Source organism: Egretta garzetta, unplaced genomic scaffold, assembly GCF_000687185.1.
Source record: "Egretta garzetta isolate BGI_Z169 unplaced genomic scaffold, ASM68718v1 scaffold8, whole genome shotgun sequence".
Classification (NCBI taxonomy): Eukaryota; Metazoa; Chordata; class Aves; order Pelecaniformes; family Ardeidae; genus Egretta; species Egretta garzetta.
In genome coordinates this window covers 3202930-3228453 of record NW_009260407.1, presented here as the reverse complement: position 1 = coordinate 3228453, position 25524 = coordinate 3202930, and the positions used below count along the sequence as shown (strand labels likewise).

General features: G+C 42.5%; 1 protein-coding gene across 1 annotated transcript in view; it reads left to right on the top strand.

Moving 5' to 3' along the window:
• The window catches only part of SORCS3 (sortilin related VPS10 domain containing receptor 3), a 210652-nt gene that overhangs the window by 166330 nt on the left and 18798 nt on the right, over window positions 1–25524 (top strand). Inside the window, exons 15-19 of the mRNA XM_009643479.1 lie at window positions 7806–7923; window positions 9382–9515; window positions 13723–13836; window positions 15322–15493; window positions 22784–22970. Of these exons, the coding sequence (XP_009641774.1) occupies window positions 7806–7923; window positions 9382–9515; window positions 13723–13836; window positions 15322–15493; window positions 22784–22970 (725 nt within the window). The remainder of the gene's footprint in view (window positions 1–7805; window positions 7924–9381; window positions 9516–13722; window positions 13837–15321; window positions 15494–22783; window positions 22971–25524) is intronic.

Here is a 25524-nt window from a genome sequence, read left to right as displayed (position 1 = left end):
AGTCTCTTGCTCCCTGCATCATCTTGCCAGCCCTGGGACAGTGTAACTCTTCCTAATGGCTGATCTGTGTCTCTTTCAATTAGGTTCTGCTTCCTTGTCCTTTCCATCCAATTTCCATGTGACCAGTGACTTCCTTTAACGCTAATTCCATCTAAACCCTAATAAAAACAATCGGGAGGTTACACAGCCTATTTGGTTTTCTCTAAAGTCATGATTTATGTTTAATTTATTGGGAAATAGCTGATCTCTCACTCCCCAACTGTTCCATTTCTGCTTGTGTGGCTTTGGCCCTAACAGCTCAGCCTGCACACAGGAGCTAGTCTTGCTTTACTGGTACTTTCTTACACACAGGTAGCTTCAGATCCAGGTTTCATAACATGCCCTCTTTTTTTGTGTGTGTGTGCAGTCATCAGCATTTTCTTTTATTGTCTCAAAAGCTGTAAATGTCAACAAGTGATGGAGGTACATTTATGTACCAAGTTCTTCTGGAAGTGTGTGCACTGATCCAGGATCTCTAGCACAGGCTCACCATTTTCCCAGGCAATGTAGGACCAGGGTAGCCTGGCTAGTGGGAAGAAAACTCCAAACCAAATCAAAGCAATTATGGAAGTGAGAGAATCTTGTACAGGGACACAGTTGATTCTCAGCTAAACCTAATATGTTTGGCTGGATCTTGGCTCTTTCTGTTAGGCCATCCCCCCACCTCTGGTTTATGTTATCCAGCACTCTGGATCAGAGGAAATGGCAGTGACTGGTTTGTGTTGCCTCCGTGTATTCATGCCACGTTGATGCTGAACTAATCAGTTCTCCTGGAGCATGGAGCACTGGGGTATAAAGTACAATAACCAGCAGCAAAACCCAGCTCTCATCTGGCTAGGCTTCTTAGCTCCATCTTAGTGCTGGTCATATAAGTGCTAGAACAGGTCTTCCAGAAGAGCTTTATTCTCCAGGTTTGCCAAGAGCCACAGGAATGGAAATGCAGAGCTTAAGCACATGCAGGCTTTACCTGGCAACTGCTCAGGTCTACATCTATGCATCATGCCCAAGAATTAAATTGCTTTAGAGTTCATGAGAGCAGGCCAGCCAAATTTGCTCTGGTCCTTGACTTTTGCACTGTTGGATTGAAGCTGATGCTGCATGGATCTACCCTGGGTGACTCAGGGTCAGCCCATCTGATATCTATCCTGGATTTTTATAGAGAGGAACTCTCCGGTCTGTGCTATACCACTACTTTGAGGGTAGCATTGACCAAGCCCTGCTCATGAAACCACAACGGTGATACTTGCTGGGAAGGGAGGTTGGCCTTGGATAGTCGGTTAGCTCTTAAAATTGCAGCAGTAGCCACGTGTGCTTCTGTTTGCTGGGCATCAAAGAGAGAGCGAGCACCTTCAATGGTGGTGAATTAACCACTCAGTGGCTGTGATTGCCCAGATCTGGGGCTCCCCCTGGTTTTGCTGAGATAACTTCATCCTCTCCAGGGGACTAGAAAAAAAAAACAACAGACTTGTTTCCCTGTCAGGAGGTGGTTCTTCCATTTTGTGCTTCATAGCACTTCTTGGGTCAACCCATTACACAGCTTCTTCTGGCACTACCTGTTAGAGGCATAAATGTAAATAAAGAGGGATTTTAACTGGAATCAAAGGGCAATCTTGCTTCACTTTCTCCCTCTCTACATTCCCACAACAAACGCTCAGATTCAGGTCAGCTGAAACATTTACTGATTTGGGTGATTCTATGATTGGGGTTTTTTTGCTTGCTAAGACACTTTCTCTGCAAGCATTTTTCTTTTACAATAAAAGGGGAAAAAAAGCAAGGTTGGTTTCAGGCTTTCCTAAATGAAGCAGTCTATTTATGATAACACTGCAATTAGCTTTTCCTTCACCATTCTCCATTAAAGTATATATTTGGCTCCCTTTCTACCTAGTTTTCTGTTAATTCATCCATCTGCTTATGTAGTTCATCTCAAAAGGTGCTGTCTATTAAGTATATTTATATTTTTTGCTTTTATTTTATTTTTAGATATTCAAAAATGCTTAAGGTGTAAACAGTCTATTCTGTAGGGCCTAATCTTGTTAAAATCTGACTTCAGAGGCCCCCAGGGCACTTTTCATCTCTCTCACCTACTTAATGTCCAGTGAAGGAAAAAAGCTTCAGAAAGGAGGGTACGTTTGATGTTTTGTGTCGTGAAGATGACCTTATCAGCTGCTTCCTTCCTTTGTATCTTCAGTTATCTGTTTCACTGATGGGCACAGCTGAGGAAAGGAGGAGTTACCAGAGACTTTGACTGTTATGTTCCATTAGGTGCAAAGGAGCTAGGCTGAGCATTTAAGATAAAAATCCTCCGTCTATATCCAGACCAGCCAAGTACAAACAGCTTCAATGCATGCTTGCTCCATATAATGTCCTGCCAGTTTACTTCAGGAATGATAGAAGGGGACTTGATTTAGGCATGAGAAGATGTTTCTGTTTCCACGCTTGGGCAGCTTGTCTGCAACTGCGGGCAGGGATAGATCCAGATGGATATAGCTGATGTCTTTCCTGTGAGCTACACAGGAGCTATTACTCGAGAAGATCTATTTCTCATACCCTAGGCAGGGACAGGGATTGAATCTATGGACCAGAGGTGGATGCGTTGTTATCTTGTGACCCTCAATTCATTATGTTGACCTGTCAGGAATGAGCAGCGTTGAATTACATAAAAAGCACAACTATCAACAATGTGAGGCATGATAAGGCAAAAGCAATGCAATTTGACAAGAGAACACTGTGTAAATGTAAAAAGCCTTTTTAATAGTTTCTGTACAAGGTTATCCAGTCAATATATACCACATTTATAAGTTATTGTGTATTTAAAACATTAATGAAAGATGTAATTATAGTAGCATTACCAATGACCTTTCCCAAAATTACTCCATCATGAATCTGTAAGCATTTCAGAATTGTTTTCCAAGTTCCTAGTAATTTTTTATTTCTTCTTTTTTTCCAAATGAAGGACATCCAGCCCTGGCAATAAAAGCTGTGCCTTGTTTCTCCAAAGAAGGGATTGGGAAGCATTTTGTGGTTTCCTAGCAATGGTTTCACTGAGAGCTATGCATAGAGCCAGTTGAGAAGATGCTGTCCTATTAGCTAAGATTTTATGTGGAATTTTAACTGCTTATTCTGAGGGACAGAACAAAATCTATCCTGTCTAAAGCCTGTAAATTGCCTTTCCATGGCTTAGGTTGGAGAACCTTTGTTAAATTGAGTTTAGTCAGAAAACTGACTGTCTAAATGCCATCTGGGCTCTTGTATTTATTGCTTCTCAAGGACTTCCTGATCAGACTATTTAGATGGAAAAAATCAAAACATACTTTTTGTGTTGGCTTCCCAGAGTTGGACCTTGAAAACCCAGCTCGCTTCTTTTGTCTTCCATCCTTGCAACAAGCAATTAAGAGCTTTCAGTTAGACCATGATAGACAAAGTTATTGAGGCAAAATTCATAGTACATCATGTCCCCTTTTCCCCTATATCATCTTGCTAGTTTAGCTATATTTATTTAAAAAATCCACCTCCCCAATTTAGTGAGCAAAAGTAAATGAGAAACAAAGGCACATGGGAATTGGATGAGATAAACGAGATGGTATCTTCAGAGAAATGTGAGGACTCACCAGTTGAGTAGGGAAAAATAAACTCCCACCAATCCCTTTTTCCGTCTCTTTGGGACTTGTTTTATTTCTAAAAGAGATAGGCTAAAAAAAAAAAGAAAAAAAGAGAAAAAACACACTTCAGACTGCTGAGGTAATGAGTAGACAAGATTTTTCCATTTTCAGCCAACAAGAAGTCATTATCTCCTGTACACTATCTTCTGTCTTGCCTTTTACAGCTCTTCTAGATAAGCTACACTGGATACAGAAATCCAGACATACATATGGGAGCACTTAATTCTAAGGACTTATTGATAGCTGAACACTAGCAGTTTTAAGATGTTGCAGCTCTTTGCTGTCTGCCCAACCCTCACTGTTGGGCCTGGCCCCCCCCAGATCACATAGGTTGGGGAGGGGGCCATATGTACGCACCTTAGTTCAGCTCCAATACCTGTTTTTGCCCAGTAGGGTTTGTTCCCTCTGATGGTTTGTTTACCCCATTTTTAATTCCACAAAAGACAAGGTTTTTTATCATTTCCCAAAGTAAGTTGTTTGAGAGTCCAGTGCAGCCCCACAGATAACATAGCACTCTTTTCCATTCCTTATGTTTGCTTTCTCTTATAGAATCTTCAAACGCACAACAGAGTCATCTTGAAATGTAACATAACCTTCATCATGTTGGCTGGTCAAAAAGTGCTGTAGGCATCCAGGTTGCATTTGTTGGTGGTGAACTGTGTTCACAGGGTCTGGTTGCTTGCTGGCTGCTCTGCATACGAGCAGCTCTTATCTCTGAAGGCTGCGCTGGTTGATCAGGCTTAAGAAGCTTTTTATTAGCAAATGAGGAGGGGGGGGGAAGTTACTACTTTAGGAATCAGGTGACCCAGAACCATCTCTGCAGCACAGAGGAAAACATCCCTCTCTGTTCACACTCCTCTAATTACATTTAGTCTAGTATTGTTTCCATCTAAATTATAGCAATGATATACAAAGATCTTCTTTGAAATCATTTAATTAAAGAGTAACTAATGCTCTGTGCTTTTGGAATGCTAATATATTGCCTTCCACTTAGGAAACCTTGTTTTTCCCATTAATTATAGTTATCATGGAGAATTTCAATGACAGAAGGGATTTTTTAGCTTGTTTTGATAGATTTAAAATGCAAGTGGTGCTGGCAATTTTTGTAGCTTGTAAAGCACAAATAAGCCTTCTGCTCTCTTGCTGGACAGTTAGCTAAGGGTCAGTCTGAGGAACATTTTCCTTGAGATGCATTGGCTGCCAAAGTGTTGGATTTCTCCAGCCCTGTTATCTTCTGGGTTCAGGCAAGTGTTTGTGTTTGATTATGTTCTCCCCTCCTCTTGCTATGTTTTCCATGTAATAAACACCCAGGTCAAATCCTGAACTGGTATAGAACTGCTGGGCTAAGTGATGTCTGCCTGCTGAGTTGCTGCTTTGTTGGAATGCCGTTTCAGTCGTGCATCGTATCCAGGACAAACCAGATTCAGGGCAGAGCTGTGCAGTAATACCGTGAGAAGGTGTGCGCTCTGTAAGAGTATGTGCTGGAAGCAGCTGGGGCATAAGAGCTGGTGGGATCTACCCAGTGACAAGGGGAAGTGGGGAGGGGAGCTGGAGCAAGAACTCCTGCTTGAGTACAGTTTTGGAGGCCTTCTGCATTCCTCCTGTCTGCTATTTCCTCTTCCTCCCTTCTCCCTCCTCCCCCCAACAAGTGCCCTGGCACCCCATATTGCTGTGGTTTCCATGGGTTGATTTTGGTCCAGGATGTTCCTTCTGTGTGGAGGAACAGGAATTACAGTTTCTTCTGTAGCTTTGCCTGAACGCGGTGGCTTTTCCTAACCCACAATTAGGACTACACTAAGAAATGTTCTGAAGAGCCAGCAACAATCTACCTAATAAATCCATTCCCACACAAGTCCTTCCCCACCTACTCATTTCTAACCTGTGTACATGTTTATCACAGGTTCTTCTTGCATTATATCTTCTCCCCTTGTCAGCTTCTTGGAGCTTGCCTCTGTGAGGCAGAACTTGGATATAGAAAGGTGTCCACAGCAAACCCACAACTCCAGGCTCTCAGATCTCCCCCACCCTCATTTCTTTCCCTGAAACCCGTGAGCTGAAAGAGGTCTAAATGGAAGAATGTGACTGATTCATGGATGGTCTCTGTTTTATGAAAAACAGCACAATGCAGAGGAGTTTTGGTGCAGGCTACAGTCTACAGGAGCAGTTTGGGCAGTGGGGGGAGAGCAAAGCCGACAAGCCCGTGTGATTACAGTGTAAATTAAGATGAACTGGAGTCAAGGATAGCAGCACGCTAAGGACACAGCAGGATCTGGATTGCAGTCAGTGTGTGGAAACTCAATAGAAGTTTTCTCTTTTGTTTCTTTTTTTGCTTTCATAGGGAAATTTGTAAATCATCTCTCTCCCTCTTTTTTAGTCTGGAATAATTAAAAACCCAAAAACTTTAATCTCATAAGTGGCTTGGGTAAAAATGTAGGTTAGTGGAAGATTTGGTAAAAGGAAAAAAAACATTCTTTCTCTGCCCTCTAAATCTCACAATAAGGGTAATACAATGACATTTGCTGCTTCATGAGTGCTGGAAAAGACTTGGATTTCAGTACATACAGAATTTTTTAAATCTGGAACTTGTATTTTAGATGATTTTTTAGGTCCTTTCTTATATTCGTATGAAATAGCCAAGAGGTTGGCAAGTTATAATGACAAATCAACTTGATCATTGTAATTTTTTGTTGTTGTTGTTTGTATGTACTGAGATGTTCCCCCTGCCAATGAGAAGCTGTAGTTTTGTTAATGGCTTTTAAAGTCTGGTCACCTGTGTCCCTGCCCTGATCTCCTCCTATTGCACACTTCTTTGGAAATCCAGCTGCAGCTGATTGAAAAGCTGCTCCTTACTGAGAAAATCACAGCTGGCCAAGGGAATAGGAAGCTGTTACTTGATCAAAAACTGGATGGAAGGAGTATTTTGTCTGGGTACCTGGTGTGATTTATTAATTAAGCCACGGTTTTGCTATGATTTCTTCCTTTGGTGAAAGTACAAGCTTTCAACATGTAGAGTCCCTTAGCATTTGTGGTGATGATACTTTGGTGTTTTATACCATCAGTGCTCATTGTTGATTCGGTCCTTCCCTTCCAGACACTTAAACATGCACATAGCTTGCCCTGCAGATGAAGGAGTGCCATATACTTAGGATGGCATTTAGAGAGACCTGTATTCAACAACCTGCTCCACTGCCGACATTCTGGGCCAAGCTTGGGTAGAAGCCTCTGGTGCTAATAAATTTTATATGATCTCTTGCATCACCTCATTAGTAACAGAGCTGTGCCTCAGTTTTAAATTGCAGTCTGAGTCCTTCTCCCACTATTTTTTGAGTGTTGACCCTTCAGCTCTAACTGCTCCTGTATCTGTATGCTTCAGCTCTAACTGCTCCTTACTCAGTACAAGCCTTGTGTTGCCCTGGAATTGTATGGCAAAATGTGTCATTTTCATCCTGGAAATCAATTTATTACTTAGCTAGGTGAACCATGGAGTGTGGTCAGTGAATGCCGATGATGAGTGACCTACTGAAAATTAAGAAAAAACTACTGATAACTTTACAGTGTGATCACTGATAATTCTACTCCTACTAGCCACAGTCAGCATTCACTGTGTGGAAGGGAGGCCGCCATCTTTGCAGGTTGCTTGCCTACAGTCCGTATCCAAAATATGTTATTTCAGATGTTTCTTTTACAAATCATTAAGTAGTAAGCTTATGCAAAATGAAGCTCAGCAGTAAAGAAACTGAGTCAGCTAAGAAAGGCTTGATTTTGAGACAACCATACCCCTATATTCATCAGAATAGCTCCCTTTACATTAGACGCATTACTTTCTAGTCTGGTTGTTTGTTGTTCTGAGTGATACCTTGCTGTCTGCATTAGACTCCGGGCCCATGGTGCTAAGTACTAGAGGCATGGAAGACCTTCCAACACAGGCTGTGCAAGGGGTCAGGCAAAGGCTAAACAATCCTAGGATGTTACAGGAATGTTTTCTGGCATCAAACTCCAAGCTGTGCATTGGTTTCTATAGCTGAGATTCATGAGAAATTATTTGCTTCATGTAAGTGTATCTCTGGCTGACTCTCGTTCTTTCTTTTTTTCCTTTCCCATGCTTAGAGTTTTTGGGCACTTCAGTCTCCGTTCTGAATGGCAGCTGGTCAAGGTGGACTACAAGTCTCTTTTCAGCCGGAGGTGTAACAAAGATGACTACCAAACCTGGCATCTGCACAATCAGGTATTCCCATTGTGTAGGAAGGGGATGAGGGGGGCTCCTTTTCCCGTACTTTGTGTTGCCAGGTAGGAATGTATTTGTTCTTTTCAGCAGAGCGTATGCATTTTTTGCATCCATAAAGTCACAGTTCTAACCTGTTGATGCTTTACTTCCCTTGAAGCATATGCATGAATAAACACGGGGCCAGACGTCTCCAGGCAAGTTAGGGAGATTGTTAACTTCTCTTTGTATGAAAATATTCCATTGCACCAGCTGGATCTTCTTGCCCTCAGTGCTCAGGGCAAGGTAAAACCTCACCTTGTGATTGAATTGTAGGAGACATTGAACTCTCTGTAGCTCTGTCAGTGATTCATGAAAATAATTTTCTTTCACTTTGCCTCTATTTTCCCTACTCAAAAATGAAAATAAAAACATTTATTCATCCTGCAGGTCCTGCAGGTGTCTGTAAAACTCTGGGGAGCCCTTGAATAAAAGACTTGAGAGAAGACCAAATTATTTCATTTTATTCAAAGATACATGCTTTGCTTTTCATTCACTCTGGCTTATTTTCATGCTGGATATATTTAGGTCCTGAAGCCACTATAACTGAGAGAGCTCAATACCCTCTGAAGATTACTTATGGGTTACTGGCTGCCAGTATGGTGTCCCACTCCCTGCAGGGCAACATAACTAGAGCCAGAACTATTGGCACTGTGATATTCCTGAATAGAATCATTAGGGTTGGAAAAGACCTCTAAGATCATCAAGTCCAAATGATGATGTCTGAATGAAATCCATGAATTAGAAATGAGCATTAATTTGTCAAGGATGTATCAGATAACTGAAGTCATAGAACTGGATAAATGAAAATAATTTAAGTGAACAAAAAGGGAAGACGTGTGTAACCCGGCAGCCATCTTGGGAATCACTGTTAATCGAAAAGTGTTTCAATTAGGTGTTGTCTTTTTTTCTTACTTCTATTCAGACAAATTATTTCTGCATCAGAGAAAGTTCTATTTATAGCAACTCACCTAAATGTCAAATGTTTATTTTAGATTAGCTACTCCCAGTAGTGCTCTTGGAAACCTTTGTGTTCAAAAAGCCCAGTATAACGCACCATCAAAATTATTTGAGGTCTATAACAAAGCCAGGTCTATCAAGGAAAGAGGAGGGAAGCCAGGACTCCTGGGTTCCACACCTAGATTTTGCCCCTGCATTTTGGCACATTTGGGGCATTTTGGGCACATTGTCATTAGCATCCCAACTCAATGCTGAACTCACTGCAGTCATGGGTCCTCCCAAGGTGGCTTTTGATTTTGCAAAGCCACAAAAGGGAGCTAGACTCTTAGCTCCCAGCTCTCCCAGTGGTAATTGCATGCTTTCATTACCTTTCATGTCTTTTGACAAAATGCTCCATTTAGGGCTCAGCTGCCACTACAGCTCTCTGTTTTTCTTTCTCCTCTTGTTCCTTGGCTGCTGAAGGGGGAGCCTTGTGTCATGGGAGAGAGAAAGATCTATAAAAAACGCAAGCCTGGAGCGCAGTGTTCACTAGGTCGGGACTATTCCCAAACTGTGGTGTCTGAACCATGTGTCTGCGGTCAAGGGGACTTTGAGTGGTGAGTATGTGACTCTGGGGACTTTTAGCTGTTCTTGTAGCATTGGCAGTGGCCGAGCTACTGCCCAGACAGAAAACCTTGCAGAGTAACTAGTTCTCGTCCAGTTTCGTGGCTGTGATTATAGCATATAGCGTAGATGTGGTCCCCATACCTGTTGTGTGAGGGAGGTGTCCCCTTCATCTGCGGGAGAGATTTGTTAATCTCCATGAAAAATCCAAGCCTGGAATTCAAAAGAAGAAAATTGCAAGTACTGATTGGCATTTTTTTGTCCATCATTCTAGAAGAGTGACAGCCAGGACTCTTCTGGTCCAAAGCATGTCCCTTACAGGAGAAAGAAGGAATTTCTCTGTCCTCGCTTCCAAGGTTGTTGAATACCTAGGGAGCAAGCTAGCAAAACATGCACATTTTATCATTATTCCTTTGAATTTCTGGGAACTATTTGTTGCTTTTTAGCGATGTTTTATTGAGAAATTTCTGAAAGGGCTTCTGTGACATGACTGTACAGCCCACCCTTGTCAGATGTAGCTACTTGTTTTGCATAAATATTGGTGTTTCTAACTTAATGGGGCCATAATTTCCAAACTGCTTTAAGGTCACTTTGAAAGCAGCTTAAAAATAAAACAGAAAAAAAAATGAACCACTGTTTGATATTGCTTGACAATCAGGGATAGGAGATGGGAGAACGCATAACAGTCAGGATCTCTGCACAAGGAGTTCCTATGGGGAACCTGTGATAGGCAGTATTTCAAAGATTTAAGACTGTCAATAGCTGTGATGGTTGAGCTTAAATGATCAGAATGTCATTTAAATGGAGTTCAAAATACCCTGAAAGCAGATCAGCTGAGGAAACATTTTCATTTTTATAGTAGGTTATCAGGATCAGTGTCTGATTCGGTATTGGTGTGATCCCTGAAAACTTCACTTACCTTCGAAGGTGTGAGGCATTAGATCTGCACACTTATTGAGATTTAGTCCAGCTGAGACTCAGTTCTTTTTAGAACATGGGCACACTGAAATGCTGCAAAAATGAATGAAAAATATAGACCAAAGTGTTTTCTTGAATATTGGAGTGATTTGGCTCTAAGAGAGGTTCAGGGATATGGAGCAGAGATTGTCGTCTTATCTGAATGGATGTTCAGTTTGCTCCTAATGCCAAAATTGCATCTGAGACTCCTTAGCTTGACTCAGGAGATCTTTCCCCTTTGTTCTCGTCATGGGAACTTGCAGGATGAACAAACTGTCTTGCCCTGCATATGCTTAGCATTGGCATATGCCTCTAAGCTGAACCAAGCACTAATCTCCAGAGATGCTTATGAATTTGCTCTTTTTGCCTTTTTTTTCAGCTTTGTGCCTCATCAGCTTTCTATTTTCACAGTGAAGCTTGTCTTTTCTAAGCTGTAAGTGGAAAACTGTGGTAGCTAAATTGGCCTTAAGTGCTGTTCTGCCTTGAAAAGCGTCTGCATCAGAATGCACCTTTTCAGTCAATTGACATGTTCCTTGAATGTGTTCCATATCGGTTTTGCTTAACTTTCCCACTAACATGAGAGAATATTGCTGTTAACCTTGTCAGTCCTGCAGAGGAAAATTAGTTAAAGGACAGCAAGCTGGCTTTTGTTTCAGACTCTGCGCTGCCAACAGAATTGTTAACTGGCTTCCAGTTGCAAAATTATTATAGCTGGTGATGGAGAATCAGAAGAACCAGCTTCAGTTTAAGGGTGAGTTTTGATGCTAGTCTGCAGGGCTGACTGGAAGAAGGTATGGGGCAATCAGTTTGAAGAAAACACTAGCAGTGCTGGAAATGGCATGCCAAGCTTGTTTATCTTAAAAGTGATTTTCAAAGGCGAAGGGTGGGCTCATGATCTCTGACTTGTGACTTCTAAAGGATGAGACAGTTATTTAGTCAGTGGCAAGATACAGGTTATTCTAGAATATAATTCATCTGCCTTCTTTTGGATGTCAGTATGAGAAAGGGAAGTGTTGAGAAGTGCCTTTTCTTGCCACTGACTGGAAGAAGGCTCTAGGCAGAGAGCTTATGGAGATGCGTCCCCACCGTAGGTATCTACAATTGGAAGGACAGCTCCTACTCTTTCACTTGGTGCTTTTGAAAAGGAAAGGTGTCTGCTCAGCCTTTTCTGGCTGGGTTTGCAACTGCTAGTTTGTTCTTGGGAGCACTGACTGGCCTGTCTCTTGTGTGTGAACTGAGCAGGTCCTGCGGAGGGTCAGGGAAAGCAGGAGGGTCAAGCAGCTGGGGTTGTGTGAATACACTGACCAGAAGGACCCGAGAGACTGCTTCCCCAGTAAGTAGGTTGGGAGGCTGGTTCTGTTCACAGAGCATCCCATGCTACTAGGTGCGATGACGCCCACCGTCGAGAGCTGTGCGGACAGGACAAATGACTGTAAGAGCCCTACGGCACAACCTGTGAGAGCTGTGCTCCCCCTCATTTGGTCACAGCACCCTTGCCCCTGCCTGCCTCATGTTGCAGGGCTATGTGTTTCCTGCTGTTAGATAAAGGGCTGATGTGAATTTCAGGGGCATAAACCATGATCCAGGGCCCCAGTTCAACAAATCCTCATGAGCCAAGATCAGGGGTGACTCCTGCCAAACCTCGCGGTCATTTCCAAAAGCAAACACTGGCCTTTTTCTGTCAGAGAGAATGGCAGAAGGAACTCAGAAGTGTTATTAAAATGCTCGCTGATCTTTCGTTTCCCTCCTTCTGCTTCTTTATTTACTCTGTCAAGATAGCTTTCCTGAGAAAGACAGCGCAGCAGCTGGACTTGATTATTTCCTTAACTTATGCAAACCCTGGGGCTTATGAGAGGGAAGGTGGGCAGCATGCAAGGTTTTAATATACATTTACCAGAAGTTAATGAACAAGCACAGAACCTTGAGGGCATACAGCAATGTTGTCTTTAATTTTGTTAAATATTTATGCAGCTCTTTTCTTCTTTGGGGCAAAGTACAGCTCCTCCTGAATATTTTTAATTACCAAGTCACTGCCAGGCATTTTTGACTGTGCAGGTCGGACCCACTGAGAATGATTAAATTGAATATTGAGAGAAAGAGCATTAGGGAATCTCTGAACCTTTTAAAGTAGCTTGCAGAATTTTTGCCCTCCGAAAAAGAAACAGTAGCAGCCTAGGTCACTGGGGACATAGCACAGTTTTGTCTCACCAAAGCTCTTCCTAGAGACTTTCTGTTGGCAATTCAGACTCTGAATAGGGGAAGGATAAAACTCAAGAGTGTCCTAAAGGGCACAGAGAGCTTTCAAGGCAGTGGCTTCTGTAGTGTCTGTGTTTCCACAGAGGCTTAGTTTGTTGGCTTTGTTAACCGGCTTCAGGCAAAAATCCAGAATCTCTTTTTATTTGCCCCTTGAATCCAGTCTGCCAATAAAGGCTATGCATAGAAACCTGGTCCAGAGCCTATTAAAACTTATGAAAAGCTTTGGATTCATGCTATTGCTTCATCATTGTATTGGCATGCAAAGGCAGGTGTAAAAAGAAGTCTTGGATGTGGTTGTGTGCGCTTCCACTCTTTGGTGGCCCAAGGAAGCATCGATACCCTGGATTACCTTCCCCATGTGACACAGTATCATGTAATCCTTAGACTACTAAATTGGCTGTGTTTTAGTTTACTGTTGGAAAAACATCAGTTTTGGTTTTCTTTCAGGCCAGCCATAGCTCAGTCAAAGAACAGGGAGGCTGTTAACATACATAAATATACATAACCTGGCTAGTTTTTTGGGAAATGCTCCTAGTGTTTTATATTCTTAACTGCTTCGTTGGGAAAAAGTGGCATTAGATCTTGGAATTAGTTTGGTTTGTTCTGAAAGAAAAGACTGCAAAACCCAAGCAAACCAAAAGAACCCAAGTGAAATTATGAGAGATTTATGGGAAAAGCAATTAACAATACAATTTTCTGTCTGAATCTCCACCCATGTTTTGTTACCAAATGAAACACAAGTCCTCCAGTGTTCTGCAGGGTTGGTAGTTCTGGTGTGGTCAGGTATCACAACCCTTCTGTGAGCTGTGTTCCTGCCTCTCAAACTAATCAAGCACTTTGTCTCTGGATGAGCCCGTCCATGATGTCCTGCCATCCAGCAGAGAGCCACCAACACACACATGCTTTGGGGAACAAAAAAGTCACCTAAAACTCTGCGCTAAATCTGGCGAATGGGTACAGTGATGCGCTCATGACTTGTCTCCGTAGTGACTATGGGTATGAGAGGCACAGCAACAACCAGTGTGTCCCAGCCTTCTGGTTCAGCCCATCCTCCCTGTCCAAGGATTGCAGCATTGGTCAGAGCTACTTGAACAGCACTGGGTAAGTAAAACTCGCAGTCTCTCTGGTTTTGGTGACCTTGCAGTAGACAAGAGAACCTGGATGGTTCTTTTTTCTCTGCATCCCGCCTGGCTCTTTTCCAGTCTTATTCGTGAGGTAATGTTTGCAGCAGCATCTGTATGGAACATTGCCTCATTCCTCAGAGGCAGGGAGAAGCACATTAACATAAGTGACATGTAGATATTGTATTGCTGTCAAGTGATGTACGATCCCTGGAGCCTAGACTTGGAGCTCCCCTTTGCTGCAAAATTAAAACGCGAATCAAGAAGGTCTATCGGAGAGACAGCTGAACATTTAAAAGGACAGGTTCAAGGTATTTCACATCGTTTTTCATTGAACCTCTTCCTATCTTACAGCTCCTATTTATAACAGCTTCTGGGGAGGCTCAAATGAGCAATTTTTAGCCTCTTTTTTTTTTTCCTCTGCCATTTTCACTTTGTATATCCAATGCCTTGAGATTTCAGACATGCTACACATGCTGGTTTCTTTCGGTTTTACCCCAAACAGATGGCAAGTGTTGGTTTATTATGGTCATATCTCTTTGCAAACGTCTATCTGTCATGCAGGGGATACTCTGGAACTCTGGTTGCACTGGCTGGTGCAAAATTGTGATGTTGCTTCTCAGGCAGTGCAGGGCCTGAAGACTTTGTGGGGCTGCTTCTGAGACACGGGTCCTGCACACTTGGTTCTTGACAGGGTTGTTCGTGGCTGGTTGATGCTAGTGGCTGAACAAAGTGTGGCTGCTGGGAGCCTGGAGTTACTTAACTTCAGAGACCCCCTTTCAGCTGAAAGGTTGCTATAAATACGGGATGTAATTATAGGAGCCCTGGCCAGTACGACTGCTTGTAGCCCTCTTGACAGAGAGCAATGCAAAAATAGTTGGGGTCTGTGTCTTCTCAACCAATCCTGTATTTTTACTGTGAAATTACTAGAAAGGGTTAATCCCCCTCAACAACACCAGGAATAGCCAAGTGTCTTGCCAGTTGGCTAACCTCTTCCTAGGAGAGCCAAGAGAAAAACTCATTCCTTGAATCATTTTAAAATTGGACTGGACAAAGCTCTTGTCAGATCATTCCAAGTGCCTTCTAGCAGTGTAGAGGCAGACAAAATGTAATAAAAAGCATAATTAAAAAGCTGGGATGCAGGGTGCAGTCCTGCGGGCATGAGGAGTTGGGGGAATTCTCTGCCTTTTAGCAGTACAGAATAATTCACCTCCACAGTGTGTGTCTGTTCTCGGTGTTGCTGCTGAGAATCTCTGGAAAAGGTTGGACTGTGATTTGTTTGGCTTTCTCCAATTTAATAAAGCTTTAGATTTCTTTGAGTCTTCCTTTCAGTGAGGGAATCATGCAGGCAGTTAGCCTTTGAAAAAAACACATGCATTAATGTGGAGGAAAAAAACCAAAAACAAAGCAAAGGAACTTTTCCGCCCACTGCCTGAGCCCAACCTCCTTTTGTTACTGTTCCCAGGTACCGAAAGATTGTATCTAACAACTGCACAGATGGCCTGCGAGAGAAGTACATGGCCAAGATGGAGAAATGCCCTGGAAAAGCACCTCGGGGACTGCACATCCTCACTACTGATGGAAAGTTGGTCACGGAGCAGGGACACAATGCCACCTTCATCATCCTTATGGAAGAGGTTTGTTAGTGGGCTCAGCAAAACTTTCACTGTCTGGCAGGACCAGCTCCCTTTTCCTTCATCTGTCAGGCAGCTGAGAGGGCAATAGCGATCAGGTGGGGTCATGAAATGACGAACACTCCTGAGATTTAGGAGAATCCATGGAAGAGGGCTAAACATGAAACATCCAAACTGATCGCATTGGGTCAAGCCAAAGGAGTATGTGGCTGGTTATCTTGTCTACCAGTGATGATGAAGCTGATGCTGAAGAAAGATTGATCTGATCAAAAATGTATTTCCTCACTAGCTTCTTGCTGGCTCCAGTGAACTGCAGTTTATGGAGTTTGTGAAGCAGAAATGGTGTCTCTGTGCTTAATAATGCTGTTTCTGGGATGAAAAGCTTTAGCTGAAGCTTTGCTGGGAAAGGTTAAGAACAGTGGGGCACATTTTCAGACTCATGGAGAGCAGTGAGGGACATTATTGTTTTGCAGTAGGAACTGAGCCTTCTCAAACCACCTCTGAGCTCCTCAGCCCGTATCTGTTTTATTTGTAATGTGGTACAATTCCCTTTGTAGCCAACAGTAGCGTAAGTGATACCAGGCCATGGTGATGCCTGAGGCATTAAAATATTGAGGCACTTGTGGTGATCTCTCTGAGTCAGGTACCCTCTGTTTGGCAAACATGTATGGTGCAGCCTGCGTCGCCAAAGCTTGTGGCTCAGTGGAGGGTTGGATAGCTAAGGAAGGCACCTGATACGTATTCAGGCTGACAGCAGGGTTTTTCAAATGATCTTATGCTTCTTCTGGTCTGTGATTTGATTTGGTGTTTAGGGATATATGTGACTGCGCCACAAAAAGCCCTGCTGTGTTTGCCACTGTGGCATTCCCCTGCTGTGCTGGCTTTTGACTGCCCATGGAAGGTGTCACTGGAGGTCCAACAGTGATTTTCCCACATTGGCTTGTGTTACATCTGCTTTCTGGTTAAACAGAAGGGTCAGCTCATAACCTCACTTCTAACATCTTTGGGTGTCTCAGGAAGGGCATCCAGGGAGTGAGGTGGTGTTGGAGAACCACAAGTGCATTTTGTCATATACTCTGTCCTGTGTACTTCATTTTGGGACTGAAACTGGAGCCAGCTGGGAGCCAGACTTGTCATGGTCACAAACATAAGAGTAATGACACCAGGACAGACTAGAGACCTCTCTCCTAAGTATCCTGCCTCTGACAAAAAGCAACAGTAGATCTCTAGGGAAATCATATTAGAAACACTGCAAGCCCAGTGTCCCTTCCCAGTCCCTGTGGGGTAACCTCCCTTGGCAGGGGGGTTGTTCTTGACCTAAGACCGTCAAGAACACAAGAAGCTGTTGCAAGTCTGAGCATACTGCCATGGAGAAGTTTTTTCTCATGATACCTTATTAGTTGGGGTTTTTTTAAACATACACACTTCTGTTACTTTAAATTCTTACACAGTAACTAAATGTTTCATTGGGACCACACTAATCTGACAGGGCCTTTTTACATACTTCCTCAGAGGTTCATGCATGCTCTGCTTTTGTACAAAGGGGATTTCTTGTCTACCTGGCTGATTCTTTTATATTCTGCAGACTTGACATGGTAAGACGATTTGTATAGACACTGTGAGTGGGAGTTCAGAAAAGAACAGACATAATCTAAAAATTAGGAATCTAGTAGTAATTTATTAAGGAACTCAAGCGGAACTGCTGCATACAAAGAATGATAAACAGATGGGGAATAAGGCAGCAGTCAAGGTAGCTGAAGAGCGGAGTCTTTACAAGGCTTTGGAGATTGAAGAGGCAGCTGAATAAATATGTGAGGGCGTTCACTCTATGTCCTTTGTTGAAAAATAAGGATAGTTAGAAAAACATTTCATTGAAACAATTTTTTTCTAAGGGAAGAAGATTTTCGAGAACATGACTTTGTGGGTGAACAGCCTATTCCACAGAGTGTGTGTTGAGTTTGTTTCTTAAAAGAATAGATGTTTTAAGAGGAAAAAAAAAAAGACACTGAGATTTTGGGTGAAAGTATTCCAGTCTTTCAATGTGAACCTGTGACGAATGAATTGTCATCAATGTATTCTTTGTAAGTTGGAAGAAATAATTTCTGTGGAAGTCTTAATTATTGCATACCTTGCTGTCATGCAGAATCATTCCTGCCTCCCTCCACCTTCTCTGGTCAGTCTGTTTCCTGGTGGGTTGTTTTACACCTAAGCCTACACTCACTTTCTGAGCCCAACAGCAGTCTGGCAAACCCTCCTGTGGATGCACCTCTGTGGTCTCCATTCAGCCTTCCTACTGTTTCAGACTAACCCTGATCAGCAGCTTCATGATTAGCCATCAGTTCCTTTCTACCTTCCAGTACACACCCTCAATATATTGATGTGACTGATCTTTATGCTCTGCAATGGTAAATGAAGGCTCTATCATAGTTAATTGAAAACTACATTTCTCAGAATGTATAGATTTAGCTTTAGTAGTATTGTTCACAGAAGTAATTCAGAATACGTGCGTGGCAATGACAACACACAAAGAAATGCAGAATGATGATTTTGCTGTGTTTTTAGAAATAAGGGACTGAACTGTGTTTTGGACTGTGTAAACATGCAAGGGAATGCGAGGAGATAAGAACCTTTTTTTACCTTTTTTTTAAGCCAAGTTTGAGCACAAAGAAATAATAGACTGCCAAATTGCTGTTGTATGGAGTTGTGTTCTTGACCAGATCTCTGAATCTGGTTTTGCACCTGATCTTTTCTGTGCATCCCCAGCTCCCCTCTGAAGGGTGCATAAACTCCCCTCGGGCCTAAATGGTTGTTTATTGTGGCAGCTCCAGTTACTGAACTGTTCTATTCCCTCATCTTCTGTTCATGCCATCTCACAGCTTCCCTCTTTCAGTCATTACAGGGTGACAGCAAGGCTTTGTAACAGGGTTGTAACTGCAAGCGAGGTGAGAAGGCAAGCAGTGACTGTTCAAAGAACAAGCCCCAGCCGGTATTGGAGCTCTGTTAGAAGAGTGCTAAACTGTGTTTATAGAAAGAGCCATGTCCACGTCACATTTTTATACAAACAATTTGAGAGCTTCATTAGAAGAACCAAAATACATCATGTACATACACTGCACTCCCCCCAGCCCCAAACATATGTTGGATGAAATATAGCCCTCCTGAAATCAGTGGGAGTTTGGGTCTTAACTTCAGAAGGCCAAAATTTCAACCCCTTTTCTCTCTGTGGTTTTTGCCACTTTGCTAAGTGCGGCTTCCAGGCAGGAAAACTTTCCCAGGCTAGTCTTGATGGGGAGATGACTTTGAAGGGCTGTTCCCTGGCAATAGTCCTCTCCACCCGTTCCACTACCCTTTGCCTGCTCACTGATTTCAGTACGCAGAACTTCAATCTTTGTGACAGCCCTTAGCTCATTCCCTTTTGGTAGTTTACAGGCTTAAAGCAATAAAATGTGCCTTTTGAATATATATAGAGAGAGCAATGATTTTTTTTTCCATTTGAAATGCCTCCACTTCATTTCTATTTTAATTTATATTCATAAATTCCAGAATATCTGACATCATGTGTGGGGCTAGCACACTGTTTTAGTATTTTATATACTGGATACAGAGGTATGGAAAGGAGAAAGAAAACATGATTAGTGTAATGGCCAGGCTTTGCACTGAAGACCCAACTCTCATAATTGGGTGGAAAGATCATCTGCTACTGTTTAGTCACAAAAAAACCTGTTCCTGCTTCTCTACTTCAAACTTTCTCATTTCAGATAGAATTATATTGGAGAAGCAAGGAGGAAATAGAAAAGAGAATTTTAAGGCATGAGAGAGGAGCTGCCGTGATGGATGCAAGAGATTTCAGCCTGAGGTCACCAGTGATGAATCCAGCCCAGATCAAATTTTTATCTTCTGTTCAGTGTCTTCCATATGAGATGAACTTGTGGTCTTAGTACATTCCCTTGAGAAGTGGTTTTGAAAGGTTTAACAAGCTGTGGGAGCTTTTCTATCAAATAACTGAGTATCCCAAGAGTGTAATTTTGCCCCTGCTAGAGAATTTTTTAGAGTGACTTAAAAAACTCTCTGTCAAAAGGATGTTATTGGCTACTCAATATTATAGATAGGTTTTAGTGTCACTACCACTCTGGTCCTCTATGTTTTCTTTTTTGTTTATACTGTATTTTTAATGTCCTAGCAGGACAGAGGTGAAAATGGTGCCCAGATGAAGTCAATAGACACAATTCCCTTGGCTCCCTCGGAATGGGTATGATGGAGCAAGAAAGGAGAGAGATCTAACCTATATAAGCAAATATCCATATTTCAAAAACTACATGTAATAACCCTGATTATAAGGGTGTCTACCTGAAGACTCCCAAGTATACACTCAAGGCAAATTCACACCTGAAAAATACCCTTCCTACACACTGATTTGTTAATGCAGGCATAGCCTGTGAGGAGGATGGAGTCTGCGGGGCATGCTGCGGTCCTCGTTATCTACACAGGCGACCTGCTTCAGTGTGGTCTGGCTTCTTGTCTATGCTCCCAGGGTTCCATCCAAAGGACAAGATCAGATGCGCTTTCAGGGCTGGGACCAGTAGCAGAACACGGCATCCTGCCTGTGTCGGTACCACCATCGCCACTTACACAGGCTGATGGCAACTGCCAGTAAGGCAGCAGCTCCTGTGTGTTTGGAGTCAGTGGGAGGCAATAACCGGGACCTCTTGCCTTTCATGGATGTTTCTATCTCTGCAGGAGCCTTTGTTGTGCACCTTTGGTCTCTGTTGCTGATCATTTGGCTTAGAACAGCCCACGAGCTGTTTAATCCTGATTTAAGGACCTCTTTTTCATGATCCAGCCAATATTTTGCCTTTATCCTGACTGTCCTGGGATGATGAGAAGTCATGATCCTAAATGCATATGTGCTACATATGAGCATGTTCGGACCATATGAAAAATTGCTTACAGATACGAGGTTCATAGTCAGAATTCAGGCTGTAAGCCATGTGTTTTGCTGCACACAGGTAAACTTGAAAAATACTACTCAGAGGAAAGCTGGCACTGTCAGCTCTAAAACTTAGGGACTATCACACGTGTGGTTGTCCCAAGCAATCTTTTCCCTTTGTCTGATCTGCACAGTTTTTCTAGGAAGTCATGGTTTGTTTTATGCAACACCTGGCCCGGAGGCTTTAGCGAAATCCGTGAGTTCAGTGGTCTTTTCCAGTGAGCCCAGCTGATGCAGGACCCTGCAGGATTTGAGCTGGCTGTGAAGGGATTGGAAGTACATCAGAACTGGCTGCGAGTTACATGGTTACTTCCCTCCCTTAGATCAGTATGTCCTGGAACTGCGCATTAGCTTTGAACCTGACCCTGTGCACTTACAGCTATAATGGGAGGTTTATGAGATGGCCATGAAATATTTCTGAATTTCCTATTTAAACAAAAAAAAGTTAAATTTAGGAGCAGGGATTTTTTTTATTTTTTTAACTTGGAATCTCACTCTTATCCTCAATATATCTGGGGATTGGTTTCAGTTTTGGGCTAGGAGCGTCTCCACAAGGTAGTGGTATCTTCCTCATCCATAGTGAATACAGTGGAGACCTTTCATGAAGGGAAATTACTTGGGCTGATACATCTTATATCTATGCAGAAACCTACAGAGATTTAATCTGAAGTCTAGTTTTATTTCAGTTTAGTGAAATCACTGCAGTGGGCTTTAGCTCTGTTTAAATTAGCCTTGTTTTGCGTTACTTTTAGTCAGCTGGGGACAAGTATAAAGAAAGGCTCCAAGAAACTGAAATAACAGACACTTCTACAGTTCAACTACAGTGGTTTAAAGCATAATTTAAATTAAAACAGTGCAGCTGCTGCCTCCAGACAATACCTGCAATGCTGGAATCTCTTGTCTGTTGTTCCCTGCATCGTTTAATAACTGTCATTGACAGTAATCCTAGAAGGGATTTTCTTGTCATCTACCTCGTTCTCCTGTGTATCCAGGCCCTATCTCTGTGTTGACTGGCATTAGGCAAAAGCTGACAGTCGTCAGTGTGGGACTCCACCTGTATAAATTCAGCCATCCTGAAGTTACATGCGTAACTGAAACTAGTCATCTAGACTCATGATGTGGACAGGCTGGAGGGGGTCCAGAGAAGGGCTACCAAGATGATCAAAGGACCGGGATCAAAGCCTGCCATGTGAGGATAGGCTGAGAGAACTGGGTTTGTCCAACCTTGAGAAAAGGAGGCTCAGAGGTATCTCATCATTGTGTACCAGTATTTAAAGGGTGCCTACAAAGATGGAGACTCCCTTTTCACAAGGAGTCATATGGAAAAGATGAGGGGTAATGGGTACAAGTTAATCCTGAGAAGATTCCAGTTGGACATGAAAGGAAAATTTTTCACAATGAGAACAGTCAACCGTTGGAATAATGTCCCTAGGGATGTGGTTGACTCTGCTACACTGGACACTTTCAAGATGCAGCTGGACAGGGTGCTGGGCCCCTCATGTTTAGACTGTGCTCTTGCCTGGAAAGGTTGGACCACATGATCCTCGAGGTTCCTTCCAATCTGGTATTCTATGATTCTATGATTCTATCATCATGGTACAAGGATAGATGCAGCATATGATTCATGCCACCTGTCTCAGTTATCAGATAGGACGTGTTGGTCTCTTGCTGTCTGTCTTTCTCTCTCTTACACTGACTATACAGGAAGCCTGGAAAACTAGCTTAGATGACACTTACAACATCTCAGTGGCTAGGTTCTGTTTCTTTGGAATGTATTGGAGAGCCACTTCAACCATTGTCCTGTCTCCAGAATGTCCCCAATGTGCACGTGGGAATTGCCCTCCAGTTAGCACCTAGCCTACATCAATGCAGTGCCACCCATCTCACTGCCTCTGATGGAGGTACTTGTTGGACACCACCCGTTCAGTGAAAGGCTGTGCAAAGCCCTGGCCACTTAGTGACAGATAATCCCCAACCACACGTTGCATTAGATGATTCAAATTTGGTCCCTTTGATACATGCACATTTAGAAGTCTGCCCTCTCAAAATCGCTAAACCCAAGATGAGGGAATGACATCTCTTTATGGGTATACATTTTCAGCTTTTCTAAGCATTGCTTGTATATAATTACCTGGTGCCGATTTGAGTCTGGCCCTTTTGGGGACTGACAGAACAAAGCTGGGCTTTTTTTGGTAAAATTATGAGTTTGTGTCCATGCTTATGAAATGGAACTGAGAAGTGGGGTGGAGGGTAATATAAATCACTCTTCTCAGCCCAGTTTCCTAATCCAACCTTCTCTGTTGCAGGGAGATCTCCAGAGGACAAACATTCAGCTTGATTTTGGAGACGGCATTGCAGTATCCTATGCTAATTTCAGTCCTGTTGAGGATGGCGTCCGGCACGTGTATAAGAGTGCTGGAATCTTTCAGGTGACGGCATACGCAGAGAACAACCTGGGCTCTGACACTGCTGTCCTCTTCCTGCACGTGGTCTGTAAGTACTTCAAGCTGCTGGATTCCTTCAGCGAAAAACCTAACCTCACTGAAAACCCCTGCAACTTCAGTGGGGCCTAAGAACACGTGCGATCCTGCCTGCAGATGCAGCTCATGCTCTTCCAAAGGCTTGGAGTTTTAGACTCTCTTCTGTCTTAAGTAAACTTAATTGAATGAAGAGGGAAGGAGGCTTCTTTTAAAACAAGTATATTTACAGTCCTCACAGGTACAGAGAAAAGTTTGAAAACATTTTTCGGGCTTTCTGAAAGGGTCAGAGACCAAACAAAATATGAAATAAAGTCTAAATGTGTGTTTTCAATATACTTCTAAATCCAAGAAGTTTAGATTAGTTTACTAAATCTTGAGTCTGTTATTCAGGATTTGGGAGTTTACAGCGCTTATTAAATAAACCAAAAACATTATGATGAGCATACTTCCTGGGATATGAATGTACTGAGGACTAATGTACTGCTTTTGATGTTTCATGTGTTTGACATGCATCCCTGACTCGTCCCTCCTGTTTGGTAGACCCCTTGCCGAATGAGCAGACTCAAATATAGAGCCTCCAGCTGGCTTTCTCAAAGCCTCAGGCGAGAACAGAGGGTGTGGAACGCAGGATGAGACCAGGTGGATCCCAGTTCTTTGTCCTGCTCTCAGGCTGCTACATCTCCTGGGCAGAGAGCTCCATCTGTGTTCAGATGTACCTCATCGGTTTTGCCCCTAAAGGTGTTCACAGCCATGTCTGTCGTCCCCCTTAGCCTGTTAGAATGTCTTCTAGCCTGTCTATCTTTTGCTTGAGCTTCTCTGCTGGAAGGAAGCAAGTCAGAAATTTCCAAGACTCAAGAACTTTTTTCTTCTTTTTAATTTCAAGCTCCCTGTGTGAAGGAATAAATGTTCCTTGAAGCTTTTATTATGCTCATAATTCCCTCAAAGTCAATCATGGCTGCATTTAACAACCTGTTATTAGAGTATTAACTGTTTTTTCTTTCACCTTGGACCATTAGCTGACAAAAGTGATGGTTACCTGGTAATAACAACCAGCTTTGTATGGATTATCTGATTTTTCTCGTAGGAACTGCTTTTTCAAGGTGAGGATTTTAGAGCAGAATGCAGCAAGGGGCAGTTGCTTGGCCTGGTTTTGCTACTCTGCCCTCTTCTTCCTCGGCCTCTCAGATCTCTCCTTTGACTTTTATAGTGTTCTTAGGTGGCCAACTTCTTATCATTATCTCTAGGGAGATATTTTGCAAGCATTTACATTCATGCTAATGCTGAAATAAGATAATACCTCAGTACTAGACTTAATATATTTGAATGTATTAGTCAATATAGGAGGTTTGACCTTGAAGCGCAAACGTACAGACAAAAATGCCTGCTGTATAAATCACCCTTATTGTTCCATCTGTCTGGTGCTGGAATCGTGTGCTGAAAAAAGGGAGAAAGAAGGACCTTGGCCTCAAGGAACAGTAGTTTTCTACCTGCGGCTTTATCAGTGGTCAGTCAACTTTTCAGCTTTCTGGAATCTGCTGTCAAGCTGCTCATCCCTTCATTTTAAAGGAAGTGAAGACATTAGTATTTTTCCTCTTACATGCACTGTCACAAAATATTTGGTGGAACCTGCTATTCTTGGGAACCCAGAGTGCTTGCTATGGGCAATTTTCAGGAGTGACTTGCTGTTAGAGACGCCTTTGGAAAAGGGGAAACAAAAAAGAACAAGTTCTTAGGTGCCAGAAGCAAGAATAGTGCCCTATTGTGCTCGGAGCTGTATGTTCTGATGGTAAAAGAACAGGTCTCGCTCTCCAAAATCCTTGTAATCCAAGTAGGTGAAGTGATTAATGTCCCCATTTCATGCTTGAAGAGCTGAGAGGTAACCCAAGAAAATCGTCTCAGTTAAAATCAGCAAATTTTCTGCTTCCCAGAATGAATGTCTTACCCAAAAAAAAGCCCCAACTCACTTCTTTCTTATTTCATCCTTTCCTTCTCACAGTGATAGTCTATCAGTTTGCTGTGTTTTAAAAGGTACCATCCAGAAAGCCTCAGTAACACTGGCTGACATGCCGCAGTTACCAGCTGAAATTCAATACCAGTAAAAAAAAAAAAAAAATTAAACAAGAAGAAAAACAATGGTGATATAGTAGAAGTTTTAAACAAACTAACAAACAAAACCTCAGTATTTTTTACACGTGCTTTTTTTGGAGAGGACCTGGCTTCTTAATTCTGAACTTCATGCACTGGACTCATTCTGGACATCTGCATTTTTTAGACACAAATTTCTATTGATACTTTGTTGGTTTTTAAGTCTTTCAGAAACAAGTTCTTCTGACTGCTAAAATGCTTTGATATGCCAATGCACGCATCTTTCAAGTAGTTCCTGCCTTTTTGCTCATGGTAGCCTACTCCCCAAGGACTTCTCAAGGTCAGGCTAAAGTCAAAAAGATACCAAGTATTTCCAAAATCGTGAATCTGTCTTTTGGGTACCTTCTAAAGAACTGTCAAGGAGTATTTAATCAAGTCATAAATGACTAATATATAATCATATTTAAATCATCTTGTCTAAA